A 14,536-nucleotide genomic window follows, 5' to 3' on the forward strand; every position below is an offset into this window, starting at 1 on the left:
CTCACTTGCAGACTCAATGCAGAAAATAGATGGAAAAATCCTACTGTAGCTCAAAATATTGAATAAGCTGTCCTCAGGCCATGTCAAATTCCACCAAATGGAATTCAGATGGCACTCAGTAATGCTGGATGTTTTGTCACAAAAGATGTGCATGTACTACAGGTGCTGCCTATGGTCACTTTTTAAAAGAGCTTACCCATTATTAAAGCAGCAATCTTTCCATTTTTGGAATGCATCTTTTTTTACAGAACTAGTACCAGGCAGTTTCTAGGCCTGAACCACACTATTTCCCCTGGCACCCTACATATTAACCTAGTGCAAGTAAAATCAAAATATGGCTGCCAGACATACAATAGGAAGCTGGAAAGTCATGCTCTGACATTGCCGCTTCGTATTGGGTTGTGAAGCTTGGATGGCAGCCATATTGATTTGCTAAAAGGCATCAGAAACACAGGCACATGACAAGGTACACTTCTCTGGTCCCCGGAGATAAAATAAATAAATACATTGGGTAGCTAGGCTCCAGGGGACACACCGGTTCTGATTCTGTAAAAAAAAACTAAAACAAAAGTAGGCTGGATTGTTGCTTTGAAATGTTAGGGGTTTTTCTTCCTCATATTGTTTCATAATAACTTGATTTTATTTTTAATGGTTATATTTTACTATTGCAAACTGTTATTCAACTTTTTTTGTAACAAAGTTTTATTGAGTTTACACAAATTATACAAATAACATTACATCTCATCTAATTTTTCGAAATCAACAACAATATCCATTGATCACAACCCGTCAAAATCCCCGAAGGTGAGGTTAAGGGGAGGGGGGATTAGGGGGGGGGGGCGGAGGTTCTCTTTTATCTTTTTGTCCAAATCTTCCATCTTTTGTCCCCTCCTTGCAGCCTTATCCTCTCCACTGAGGTCTCAATCTCCTCTTATCATCACTAGGGTCGGGTTTTAACCCCCTAATCTTCAATGGTTTTTTAAACTATAATTCCCTCAGTCAGAGGAGAACACATTTATTTCTATCAAAGCATAACTGTGGTACTGTTCAGCCCTGGGAAATCTGTTTGGGCCAGCCATGGTAGCCAAACTTTTGGGAATTTATCGCCAGTGTCATTAACTAGACTGGTTAGTTTTTCCATCTGGCAGACAAAGCAAATTCTATTTCAAATTGTAGTAATAGATGGAATTTCATTTTGCTTCCATACTGCTGCGATCTTGAATCTCGCTGCTATGGCAAAATGAGCAACTAGTTTATTTTTGACCCTGGCTTTTTTTTTTTACGGAGAGGTTTAATGGTTGAATCCATTTTTTTTCCAACTCACTTTTGCGGCCTACGATGTGCGTAATATCCCTTCCCAGCTCTTTCAGTTCTGCCTGGAATAGTTTAAGGCATCCGGTCCTGGGTTTGGCAGGAATTCACCCTTACGGGGCTATAGAGCTTCCAGACAAAATTCTTTCTGAACTGGCAATCGGAATCACCTGCTCCTAGAATTACACTGCAGTCTGCTTGAGGCTGCCTTCTATGCAGCTCTGTCCCTATTGAGCATAATTCTTCAATCACTGTGTTCCTGGTATCCTGTGCTTGCCACAAGCACCTCTGCTTACCTGCCTTAGCCTTCCTGTTCCTGTGCTGAAGTGCTGGATCTCCAGCGCTATAGCTTCGTGTTCCTGTAAGCCTCCTCCAACCGAAGGTTATTTCAGTGCTGAAGACCCTGTGCTGAATCTTCGTGTTTCTGTGGCCTCCTCTATCCAGAGATCTTTCCTTGTGCTGAAGCGCCTACGCTGAAGCTTCCTTGTTCCCTGTTCCTGAGGCTCTCCCATGCTGAAGCATCTCCGCTGGATCCCCATCGCTGTAGCTGCTCTTTTCTGGAGACCTTCCCTTGCGCTAAAGCGCTTGCACTGAAGCATCTATGCCGAAGCTCTTTGTTGTAGCTTTCCTGTTGCCGAACCCCGTCTGTGACCTCGTCCTTTGCTCCTGTGCCGCCTACCTTGACCCCAGCCTGGATAAGGTTAACCCTGCCTTCTCCAACCACGACCCGGCTACCCACGATGACGGAAATCCGCAATCCGGACCAGGCTTCGTGGTCTAAGGTCGGTGCTTATCTATCCCCACCTCAGCCCCGCGGTCCGGTCCTGGTTTGTGGCGAGCACGACCGTTACAAATAGAGACTTCAAATCATTAAACAGTTTATTGAGGTCATTTTTCAGATCACTCTTTGTGACCAATTCCCTGTCTGCGCTAGTGTTTCTTTCTCTCTCTGACTCTCTCTCTGAGTCAGAGCCATAGTTGGATGCTGAGGCTTTAGCTTTCCCTGCACGTGCCATGTTTGGATTTTGAAAGTAGTTTTTTTTTAAATGTAGTGTCTTTCTTTTGTTCTGAGTGCTTGTGGTCATCCTTGGGAAAACAGTGTTTCAGGGCTGTTTATTTTAATTTTCACTGCGTGGTTCAATGTCGGCTGTTTTATTTTTTATTCTTTATCATGCCGGGCCAGAGCGGAGCTGGTAAGTTAGGCTGCCATTCCCGCAGCCGCCGCGCATGCACCCATTGTAAACATTGTGAACAAAGTCAAAGTCTTTCTGTTTTTTTCTACTACTGATTCATGTAGCAGTAATAGTGTAAGTGAGGGGTCTGTTGTGGCTTTACATTTTGAGACTTTTTGTGTGGATCTGGTTGGATCTCATGTATGTTGTGTCTTTTTGTATTTCACTCAACTAGATGCAATTAAGGGAGCAAGTCCCTGGTATTCAGGAGGACCCTGGTATGTCATCTACTTCAGGCTTCACCCCCCTCTCAGATCCAGTTAGGGCAGCTGGGAGGTGCAGATTTGGGTCTTCCCTGTTAATAGTATGGTATTGATGAGCCTTATGTACGATGTATAAGTTTAATTATTCTTACTAGGTCCTGCAGAGGCCAAGCAGGCAAGCACTAAGACCTGAGGCAATGTGAAACTTCCTGGATGGTATGACAGGCAGTAGAGTTTATTGGGGGACTCGTCCTCAGATCTAGCCCCTTTAACTCCCAGCTTTATGCGTGGGGATCCTGCCACCACTCTTCCTGAGCTCCAGGTATCTCTCTCCCCCCTACCTCACTCAGTGGCAGTTACTCTCTTCCTCTTGTGCCCACCTCTGTCAGGGCTAGGATCACACTAGTGCGATGAGCCCAATATCGCATGCGCTGCTTAGTGCCATTTTGTGGTGCCAGCACCAAGAGCTGCAAATGGACGGCCGATTTCTAGGGAGCTCTGCTATTTCTCCTCTGCTGCACCAGACCATAGGGCTCTCTCCTACCTACCTCTTGGCTGGGTCACTCTGGTTTAGATCAGGTCCAGGTTAATGGTTCAGCTCTGCCGTGCGGGTCCGGCCTCCATCTTAGCAGAGAAGGTGCCTCCTGTTTTGTTCCCCAATCGCCCCCAGTCAGGACCATGAAGAGTCTGTGAAAAGTCTGTGGAGGGCCATTGAGCCCGCGCTGTCCACTGCTCAGGGTAAGTCTGCTTTATATCTTTATTGCCTTTGCATGGGCCCAGGGGCCATTTTAGCCCCCACTCGTGGCTGTCAGAGAAGGGGCCTTCAGCTTTGGCCGAGTGTCCGCTCCCCGTTCTGCAATCGCCCCCTGTCGGGCCTGTGGAGGATCATGCTGTCTGCCTCTGGGATTTTCTTTGTTTTTATTATATTTTTTCCCCCCGTTTTTATCCCGTTATACCACGGGTGCCTGCGGAGCTTAGGTGATGTGCGACTACATCGCTCAGCTCCCTGACCACGCCTCCATAATTCAACTTTAATTAAAAAACTGTCGTAGAAAAAACATTTATTCTCTCTTAGGCCGAGATCCCCAGAGCTCTGTAAAGTGAGGTAATATGACTAAAAATTTAACTAACAGCACATTTTTCCTTAACATGCATCTTCAAAGCTTAATAACATAACATTAAGTTCTGTTTTCTGCCTGGAACGGGAATTATGTTAACTATAACAGACTTTAGTGATAATTATATGCAAAGGATGCATTTCCCCTAACAAGGTCCCTTAACATAAGTCCGTTAAGGTTCTTACCACATAGGTCCGTTGAGGTTCTAACCACATAGGTCCATTAAGGTTCTAACCACATAGGTCCATTAAGGTTCTTACCACATAGGTCCATTAAGGTTCTATCCACATAGATCCGTTGAGGTTCTAACCACATAGGTCCATTAAGGTTCTATCCACATAGGTCCATTAAGGTTCTTACCACATAGGTCCATTAAGGTTCTATCCACATAGCTCCATTAAGGTTCTTACCACATTGGTCCATTAATGTTCTTACCACATAGGTCCATTAAGGTTCTATCCACATAGGTCCGTTAAGGTTCTAACCACATAGGTCCATTAAGGTTCTAACCACATAGGTCCATTAAGGTTCTAACCACATAGGTCCATTAAGGTTCTATCCACATGGGTCCGTTAAGGTTTTATCCACATAGGTCCGTTAAGGTTCTAACCACATAGGTCCATTAAGGTTCTATCCACATAGGTCCGTTAAGGTTCTAACCACATAGCTCCATTAAGGTTCTATCCACATGGGTCCGTTAAGGTTCTATCAACATAGGTCCGTTAAAGTTTTATCCACATAGGTCCATTAAGGTTCTATCCACATGGGTCCGTTAAGGTTCTATCCACATGGGTCCATTAAGATTAACGCCGGGATTTTACATTACGTTAGTTTAGTCATAAGTAAAAGTTGAGTTACTCCCATCCAGACCCTGAAATATGGACGGAGAGTTTGTAGTGCCTGCCGTGGAGAATAATAGAGAATAAGTATGACCTTAACATGTATTGGTCTTTGAATGCTATATGATGATATTTAAATGCTAATATTGTATGTTATGTTTTTTTCACCCTAAAAATGCTCATTATTCATTCCAAAACATTAATGGTGGCATGTATTTTCAAGTACACAATTAAAAAGAGTGCTGGTGTTTTCTTGTACTGTACATGCATATTTTGTGTGATCTTATTTTTATGATCATAATTTACTTTTTAAGTTATATTTTCTATGTCATGATATTATATACTATATGAGATGTCATGTTACCAGCCTCAGGGATAAGCTTCATTATTCATGAAATGCACTATACATTCTGCTGAAAGCCTAGGGATTTGAAGGCATGGCTGACCCTTCACCTTTCCAAACATCAGTTAAGAATAATGCATAAGGGGTACAAATGAAAAGAAGATGAACCATCTGAGGCCTCAGTATTATTAGCACCACAGGGACTGGGTTTGATGTGAGTAGTTCAGTTATAGACAGCTGCTCTGCACCACATATCTGAATTTTGGTCAATTTGGCTTCAAAGATACCAATACGCTTCAGAAGCTAATAATAAAACACACGTAAAAGACATATACTGCATTCATGTCACATACATGTCCACATTGTCACATTTGCAATTATGGTTGCCGAAGCTAGCATTTATTTAGTGATTTCCATCAATAAATCAAGTGGGAAAAGCTTATACTATAGGAACAGTTAAGTAAATATATAATCGAATAGTAACATAAGAAGCATTTAATTAGACAGGATTCAAAGCTACTAGATCAGAAGAAAAAACTGAAACCCCTCTGTGCTATCTTCTTGGAAAGGTGGAAGCAAAGCAGCCTTAGTGCCAATACACAGATGTAACACATTTTAACTGCTGCTGGCGCATTGCCGCTCAAAATAAATAACTAGCCAACGGGAGATGCCCCATTCAGGAGAATGAGCGTTGCATGAAAAGTGTTGGGATTAGCGAGATATCGCTCCCACTGCTATGCGCCAACGTGAGTAATAATGTGTGCTACATCTGTAACATAAATTATGGTACTGTCTTACTAAATTTGGATCACATTACTATAACAAATGTCAGGATCTGTCTGTTGCCACATACGTCTGTGCATTCGGTCACTTGACTTCTGCTGGCTCACGGCTATAGCTTGTAGACTAATCCCATGACCGGCATATGCATACTGTACTGTGCTCACTGCCGCTGCCACCCGTAGTCATGTAGTTAGATAATTACTTTGTCTATGAGACAAACCTGCCCAGATTGTAATCCTGACCAATTCTATTTGGTAATGATATTTCTTGGCAATGTAACATTGACATCTTTCCTTTTTGTGTTATAGATTGTTTCTTGTGGAATTGTCTTGTCTTGCCCATCCCCAACTCAATTCCTGCCGTTTTATTCTGCATACTTTTAACTTAAACAATTGTTTATGGTAACACAGTCATTTTTTACTACTTCAATAATAAAATTGCCTTGCATTATTTAATTGTGTATAGCTGTGATTCTTAAATCTGATTATTTGTATGTATGTATGTCTTCATTTATATAGTGTCAATAATGTACATAGCGCTTCACAGTAATAATACATGTGACAATCTTATAATTAACAAATAATATAATTAACACATAAAGGGGAGAAGTGCTTCAGACATAAAAGTACCATTTAGGAAAAGGAGACCCTGCTCCGAAGAGCTTACAATGAAGTAGATAACATTGCTAAAATAATTCATAATGGCAATGGTGTATTTTTTGTATTTGGTGTTTTTTCTAATACAGTGTTTTTCAACCAGGGTTCCTAGGAACCCTAAAGTGTTCCCTGTAATTTTAAGGTCATTTTAAAATTGTACGAAATACAGAAGAATTTACAATGCATCTTATCTTAGACTCCCTGTTAGAGAGTGTCGGAGTTCCTTAGAATTTCACATATAGGGCCTCATGCAGAGAGCATAGAATTTTAAAAATGGCGAATTTCATAAAAAGTAGCTTTTTTGGAGAGTTTTATTCTCCATATGCAGAAAAGTGCGAATTCTGCTATGTTTAACATGGATGCGTGTGGCGAGTTTAAATTGGCGAGATGCGCGCTTCAGAAACGTGTAAAAACAAATTCGCGCCTTTTTTTTCCCCTTTACTATAGGCGGCGAGCGCCATCTTGCCATATTTTCGTGGCGCGGCAAAAATGCGAGAATCGCGCCTTTTTTTGGCGCGAACAGCCGCTACTTGCCGTTCGCACCTCTCTGCATTCGGAGAGTTTTAAAAATGGCGCGATGGAGGTTCTCGCCAGCCGCGAGGCGAGTTTTAAACATAGAAATAAAAAAATGGCGCGTTTTTCGCAACTCGCCATTTTATGCCGTTTTCTGAAGGAAATTGAACAAAAAATGGCGAGTTTTGAAATAACGATGCTCTCTGCATGAGGCCCATGGTTCCTTAACCAAAGAAATGGTGGAAACCGCTGTTCTAATAAAACCTTCATTTCAGGAGTGAAAAATAATGTGCTGACTAGCTCCTGTTTTGTTGCCATGATAGTCAAGCCATGGATCCTTCTTTATGATGTCAGACGTTTCCAAAAATCTGACATAATTGCACTGTATCTACAATGCCATGGGGACATGTGGACTATTTAAAGAGAGGGATAGTCTCTCTGTGTAAGAGCGAAACAGTGACTAAATGTGTATAAAATTGAGGAAAAGCTCGGAATAACTATAAACTGCTCTGTAGTAGTGTCTTGCCCACACTTACTGTACATCTCATTTGTGAAAGCCTGAAAAAGAGTATGTAGACTGAAATGTTGGTACTTTTGGATGTGTCTGCAAACATAAAAGTATGTTTAAATATTTAGTAACTAATAATTCCATTTGCCATGTGTCTTAAAGAAATGTAACTTCGGGGTCATTTGGGTAAAAACTATACCAATTATGTACAGTATGTAAAAATAAAAATATGTCCCCTCCACTTAGTTTAAGATCACCCATCCCTATTCAATCAGCAGGTTTAAACAGGAAATAGCAGTAGTCATTGAGAGATTTCGTCCCCCAGGAGAAACGTGGAAATAACCTTTGCTGCAGCAATAAGCCTCGGAAGACAATTTTTTATATTTTCTAACTTTCCATTTTTTTTATGGCACTTTTTTTTTTTTAACCAGTTTTAATTGCACATTAGCCCAAGTATAGCACATATAGGGGGTATTCACAAGGCTCCAATAATGGGTATCAAAGCTCGATTGCCATAATCTGCCAAAGTCAATGGCAGATAATGCTGATCAAGCTTCCATACCTCATAGTGCTTCTAATTTTGAACCTATTACCCTCCGCATGCATATCACACATCCCATGCTATTGACTTTGTCTTTGTTTGGTTTCCTCTTTTCTCCCTGCAGTAGAGGAAATACAAAGGACACAGTATAACATTGGTAGGAACCTGCTGAATGGGTCTATCTTGAGTTGGTGACAGGCTTAACCTGTTTTGGCTAACAGATTGAACTAAATTACCCATACTTATGACAAGGAAATATAATTTGTCATATTCGAAGTGAATTGGGACTTATTTCTTGCCAATAACAAATACATTACCAGTGTACTAAAGAATCAAAAGTGAACTACTGTATACCGATCACCATGGAAAACATAAACATGGTAACATCCTCAAAAAAAACCTATGCTAGTTTTCTACAAAAATAAGTACTAAATAGGACATACAGAAGACATATAATTGTATACTCTAAAGGGCCTATTCACTAAACTTTACTACGTTCATTGCAATATCGAATGTGTTTGCATGTTCCTGCCTCACGGTATGAAATTTGTGTAAAAACAGTATTCACTTAGAAAAATATTTTGATAAAAACAATGCCATACCACACCAGTTTGTATTTGCTTAACAAGCAAAATAAACTTAACGTGTAATTACCCTCCAGAGCCTGGTGTTGGTGGACAAGGATGACTTTCTAACCTATTGTAATAGGTATCTCAAGTTGTATATACTGTATGTCCCCTCAAACCTTAGGGAGAGACGCTTGTGCTGACAAATTAACATACCTGAGGTACCATGGGAGATAATGTCTATATAAAGTATATTTAAATGAGTCACACATCTTCAAACATTTCCTCAATACCAATCAGTTTAAATACCCTTGTGATGAAGCGGGTACCAGTGTCAGACCCAACAGGATTACAACCCACAACGTCTGCTATTCAGGGCAGCAGCTCCAGCATTGAACTAACCGAGATGCTGTGAAATTGAGTTGTCACAGCATACTATTGAATTACTCACACCTATAGCCCCCACCCCATAGCTTCCTTTAAAATAGCAAACCATGTGAAATCTTATTTTTTTTTTTAAATATAAATCAGTTCTGTAGTATTAGATAATAGTTTTTTTTATTATTATTACTATTATTCAACGCGTAATACCATTTAAAGCCATTTTAAAGCATCCTTTGATTTCTATAGTAGGTTTAGCACACTTCCTAAACAGTACCAGATTTTTGCTTCACTTTCCTGTTTGATGATAATTTGTTGCTAATGTTCCCAGCAATTTAAGCTGTAAACAGTAACAATAGATAATGTTACCTTAGTATTATAAGAATACATTGTAGCTGCCTAGTTACGCTGACTGAAGGATGGATTTAAACTGAAAGGTGGCCATCATGTTAGGCACACAATCAGGATTATTACAGAATTAATAGGAGCAGCAAACAATTGCCAATGTAGAAATATACATTGTCACATGCTTTACATATAAAAATAAGATACCTGAGAGATATGTGACAGGGGAACTTCCCAGGTTCTAATCCTGTTGGGTCTGACACTGGTACCCCCTCATCACAAGGGTCTTTAAACTGATTGGTCTGAATTATACATTTTAAGATGTGTGACTCATATAAATATACTTTGTATAGACATTAGCATATCTCCCAGTGTACCTCAGGCATGTCAATTTTTCACCACAGGCATCTCTCCCGAATTTATTTAAAGGGAGGTTTGAGGGGACATATATACAACTGGAGATTCCCATTAGGTTAGTAAGACAATCTCGTCCTCCACCACCTCCTCCTCCTCCACCACCACGCAAAAACCCCATTTCAGGCTCTGGAGGGAAATTACAATTCCTATCTCACCCACTTTTAGTTAGTGAGGGGGGGAAAAGCGAGTGTTTTACCCGCAATTTCCATCTCAGGGCTTTGTGAATAGCAGTTACTAGCAAAAAAATTGAGTTTAAGCCTTTTTTGTGAGCTACCACACGGCTTGTCAGAACAAGATTGATAACACTTGTTAAAAAGCAATTTCCAGGCGATTTTCATGTTATCACAGTTTTGTGAATAGCTACTCATGCAAAATCGCTTGTAAAGTGCACTTAACAAGTGTTAAAGTCACTTATCGAAGTGTATTGAATAGGCCCCTTAGACCCATATGTGTCAAGGCAGAAGTGGTGCAAGTATGCAGTATGCACCACATGTATTAAAGAAAATACTCCTGTCAAAAAATAGATTTTTTCTTCTTTAATACACCATGAGCAAGGTTTTTGACCACAGAATCACACTAGCTTTGTGTGATACATATGCCCTGTAATCTAGTGTTTCTATGTTAAGATTATTTCCAAATAATCACAGCTTCTCTCCACTCACATGGATTTAGCTTCTGGTGTATACTATCGGGGAAAAGTCAGCAGTGATTTTCTAATCTACACCCATTTTAGACCTTCCAAAAGCCATGAATAACAAGTTGCATCAATATTTTTTTAATAGTGTGATCCTGCTGGTGCTGTCCAAATTAGAGCAATACCAGAATAATTAGAGCTGACCAATGTCTTTAAAGTATTAGACTAAGGCAGTTATTCATTAAACTGTGACATCGCATAGAAACTACCATTGAAGTAAGTAGGAGTGTCTGCGTCATAGTTCACCAATCTGAACTTTCGCAGTTTAATGAATAACCTCCTAAAGGTTAATAAGGGGATACCTGCAAAGAGAAAATCAGAAAGACAGACCACAGCTATATACTTTAGATTGTGTGAGTAAATTTACTATAATAACCACATGTATTGAAGAATACATGTCATGAATTCTGTTTGGACAAAATTCACACACTTAAATTGCTTCTCCAATTTAGCTGCTATGCCAATGAAGGCTAATCATATCTCTTCAGGTATCACTGTGGGGTTATAATTCATGCTACAGCCCTCATCTCACTGCTCTACGAACAATTACCTGGACTGGAGCACTGGATGAAAGTTGAGCCAACTCTCCGATTCTGGCAGCAGCACGGGGATCACTAGAACTGATCAAAACGGGAGCACTAATTTCCATGGAGTGCCTGTTATTCATGGCATGGGAGGATTTGTGCGTCATACTGAGGGCGGTGAAGGAGTGGCGTTTCTTGGAATTCCTCTTGATGCCGATATGCCTCTGGTTGACACTGACAGCTCCGGTACTGTTTAAGGTAGAATTCTGGGCCACACTGACTACCATGCTGGCATCAAATGAGACAGGGACCTCATAGCCTGGCGCTGTAGATAAGCACGTCTTGTCCATTTCAATGAGCTGTTTTGCTGTCTCGTTCAGCTGAGTGCAAAAGGGGGACATTAGGGGGGAAAAGAAAGAAAAAAATTACATGGGTGTCATGTTGCATCCTGTCCTATTTTTCCCCGAGTGTAACTAAACTATCTTCCAGGCTTTTCCACCTGACCCAGGCCAGATTCTCAGTGGGATTTAACATGGAATCCTCCCTCAAAAACAGATTGTTATTCAAAATGGACAGCGAGTTAGCCATTTAACCGCAAGACGGTTATGCAAATGACAGCACAGCAAGCATGTTAATTACTACATGTAGAACTACTGTATGTTAAAGCTATTTTACTGCTCGTGTTTAGATTATAGTTTAGTGACGCCTATTTATTGAAGATTCATTACCATAATTAGGCCTAACCTGCATTGTGAGAGGCTGGTCTAATTTCACATGGAGTGAAATGGAGAAAGATGTATTTAGAGATGTAGCAGGCGTTACCGCTCCGTTCACACGATATGTTGCATTAATGTTAGCACATTAATAGTACTGCTAATGAAAACAATGGTTAAGGAGATAACACGTGCTATTTATCACGCTATTTTATGTGTTAGTTCATGTCAATGTGGGTAATAATATTTGCCACATCTTTATAGACCACCCCCTTTTTGTTGTAATCATCTTATCTATGAAAACACTGTGATATGAAATCAAGAAGGCTGGCGTTTGGGGCGTCAACTGTGTTTCAGGCAGTTCAAGGTACCGGAAAGGTACCAGACGGATGAAAAACACCAGTGCACGAGATTGTTCCTCTTGACGGTACGAGCATATTCTGATAACGTAAGTACCAAAATCAGATAATTCTTTTGGGTACAGTGTGAAACTGATTACGTGATCTAATGTGGATTGTATCCACAAAAAAAAGGCTAGTGAATGTAAGCTCCCTCTATATCGCCCAAAGATGTAGGGTGTGTGACTATACAGGGTTCCTTATGGAATCAGGTTATGAGTGAAATTAATGAAATTGGTGGGAAGAAATGTAGCACTCATAAAGATATAAGAAAGTTGGAGCGCGTGAACAAGCTGGTCTTGATCTACGAACAATAAATTATATAATTTCCATGTCAAAATATCTTGTATAGGACATGTGAGACAGACCCAAATTGTAAGCAATGTCTAGTACTATGGTGGCAAAATCAGTATCTCAGAGACCAAGTTTATTTATCTATTTATCAAATGTTTTATCAGGAAGATATAAATTAAGAGTTACCGCTCGTTTTCAAGTATGTTCTGGGCACAGTTATGCTAATAATACAAGGTTACATTAAATTAACAGGATTATACATTATATTTAAAGATATTGCATGAACAGTTACAGATAATATGTTATAGGTATATGTAACAGGTACAGACCAGATTAAAGCATGAAACTGCTTTAATTTGGAAAAATTTAGACTTTGGCGGCTTTGAGAGTCTCAGGTATATTGTTCCAGTTTTGGGGTGCACGGTAAGAGAAGGAGGAGCGAACGGATTCTTTGTTGAGCCTTGGGACCATGAACATTCTTTTGGAGTCAGATCTCCGATGATAAGTGCTGCATGTGGTAGGGGTGAGGAGCTTGTTTAGATAGAAGGGTAACTTGCCCAGAAAGTATTTGAAGGCAAGACAGGAAAGATGAACTTTGCGCCTAGACTCAAGTACAAATTTGCACCAAAATCCAAAGAACTATGGGCCTCATGCAGTAAGCCCCGATACAAAATTTTCGGCACGAATTGCGAAAATGGTTTTTTTGGGCGATTTGCCCTCGCAGTATTCAGTAAGGGCCGAATCCTTCCGATCCCTGCTGAAGCACTGCGAAAGCAAAGCTGCCGATGACCTGTGGCGATATAGCCTGGCTCCCGATAAGCCTTTGGTGCCGATAGATGTTTGCAGCTGAGAGAGACAAGCCGCTCTCTCAGCGCAAACTTCGGCACCAAAAAAAGTATTTAAAAACAACTTTTATTCATAGTGTACATGTGCAGGGGGTCTTCGGAGCTGAACCGCGTTGGTTTGAGGTCCGGGGACCCCCTGCCCCCCGAGATACAGGCCCCTTTATGAGGTGCCGGTATCCCTCGGCGTTTAAAGGTCCCGATCACGTGACCGCGACCTGTAAACAAACCAGAGGGATACCGGCACCCCATAAAGGGGCCTGTATCTCGGGGGGCAGGGGGTCCCCGGACCTCAAACCAACGCGGTTCTGCTCCGGAGACCCTCTGCACATGTACAGTATAAATAAAACACACACACATCAATAAAGACTCGTTCCTTACCTTGGCGGCTATGTGCAACGGTAATGAAGCAGCATGAATGTCTTTTTAATTATACTGTACAGTGAGCAGGGGGTCCCCTGAGCTGAACCGCATTGCTTTGTGGAGCAGGGACCCCCTGCTTCCCGAGTTACAGGCCCCGGTATGTGTCATCGGGTGGCAGTGTCGCCGCCATGTTTATAGCGTCCCCGCAATAAACATGGCGTCCACACTGTAACCGATGGCCCAAACCGGGGCCTGTAACTCGGGAGGCAGGGGGTCTCTGAGCCACAAATAAATGCGCTTCAGCTCAGGGGGCCTCCTGCTTCCGCACAATATTATTAAAATACATTAATGCTGCTTCATTACCATAGCGGATAGCCGCTAAGGCAATGAAGGGGTTAACGCATAGTAGCATGTTTATTGGGGACAAATGCCCCCAATAAACATAGCAGCAATACACAACATACAGTATAGTAATGGGCAGAATGACTATTATCCACAAATGGATAATAGTGCAGTTGTCCATTTACAATACATACACAACAATAAAGACTTTAAATACATATAGCACTCACCCATGTCCCACTGCCACGATGAAGGCCATCCTCATCTTCATCCTGCCCATGCCCCATCCGCTTCTGCAAAACAAACACAAGGCCGGACTCACATGGTACTTGAACCAATCAGAGTAGGGATGGAGTTCCCACGCTCTGATTGGCTGGCTTACCATGTGAGTCCGGCCATGTGTCATTTCATGACGTTTTCTTAAAGGCAATAGCAGCAAAGCCATTCTGATTGGCTGTGCTGGCATTGCCTTTAAGTGACGTCATCAATTTTTTTACATCGGCCAAAACACATGGTTTTCACGGCCCAATCAGGGCCGTGGGAACCATATGACGACAAATGTGACGTCATAGGCCTTTAAAAGCCTATGTCGTCTCATTTTGAAGGCAGA

General features: G+C 41.3%; 1 protein-coding gene across 4 annotated transcripts in view; it reads right to left on the reverse strand.

The window, feature by feature from the left end:
* SH3RF3 (SH3 domain containing ring finger 3) overlaps nt 1-14,536 on the reverse strand; it is a 425,668-nt gene that overhangs the window by 102,118 nt on the left and 309,014 nt on the right. For 2 of the 4 annotated variants that reach the window (XM_075590306.1, XM_075590305.1), the window contains one exon: nt 11,001-11,354. The exons of the other annotated variants lie outside the window; for them this stretch is intronic. In XM_075590306.1, coding sequence (XP_075446421.1) covers nt 11,001-11,354 — 354 coding nt within the window. The remainder of the gene's footprint in view (nt 1-11,000; nt 11,355-14,536) is intronic. 4 annotated transcript variants of the gene reach the window in all.

This window comes from Ascaphus truei, chromosome 3 (assembly GCF_040206685.1).
Source record: "Ascaphus truei isolate aAscTru1 chromosome 3, aAscTru1.hap1, whole genome shotgun sequence".
NCBI classification, from domain to species: Eukaryota; Metazoa; Chordata; class Amphibia; order Anura; family Ascaphidae; genus Ascaphus; species Ascaphus truei.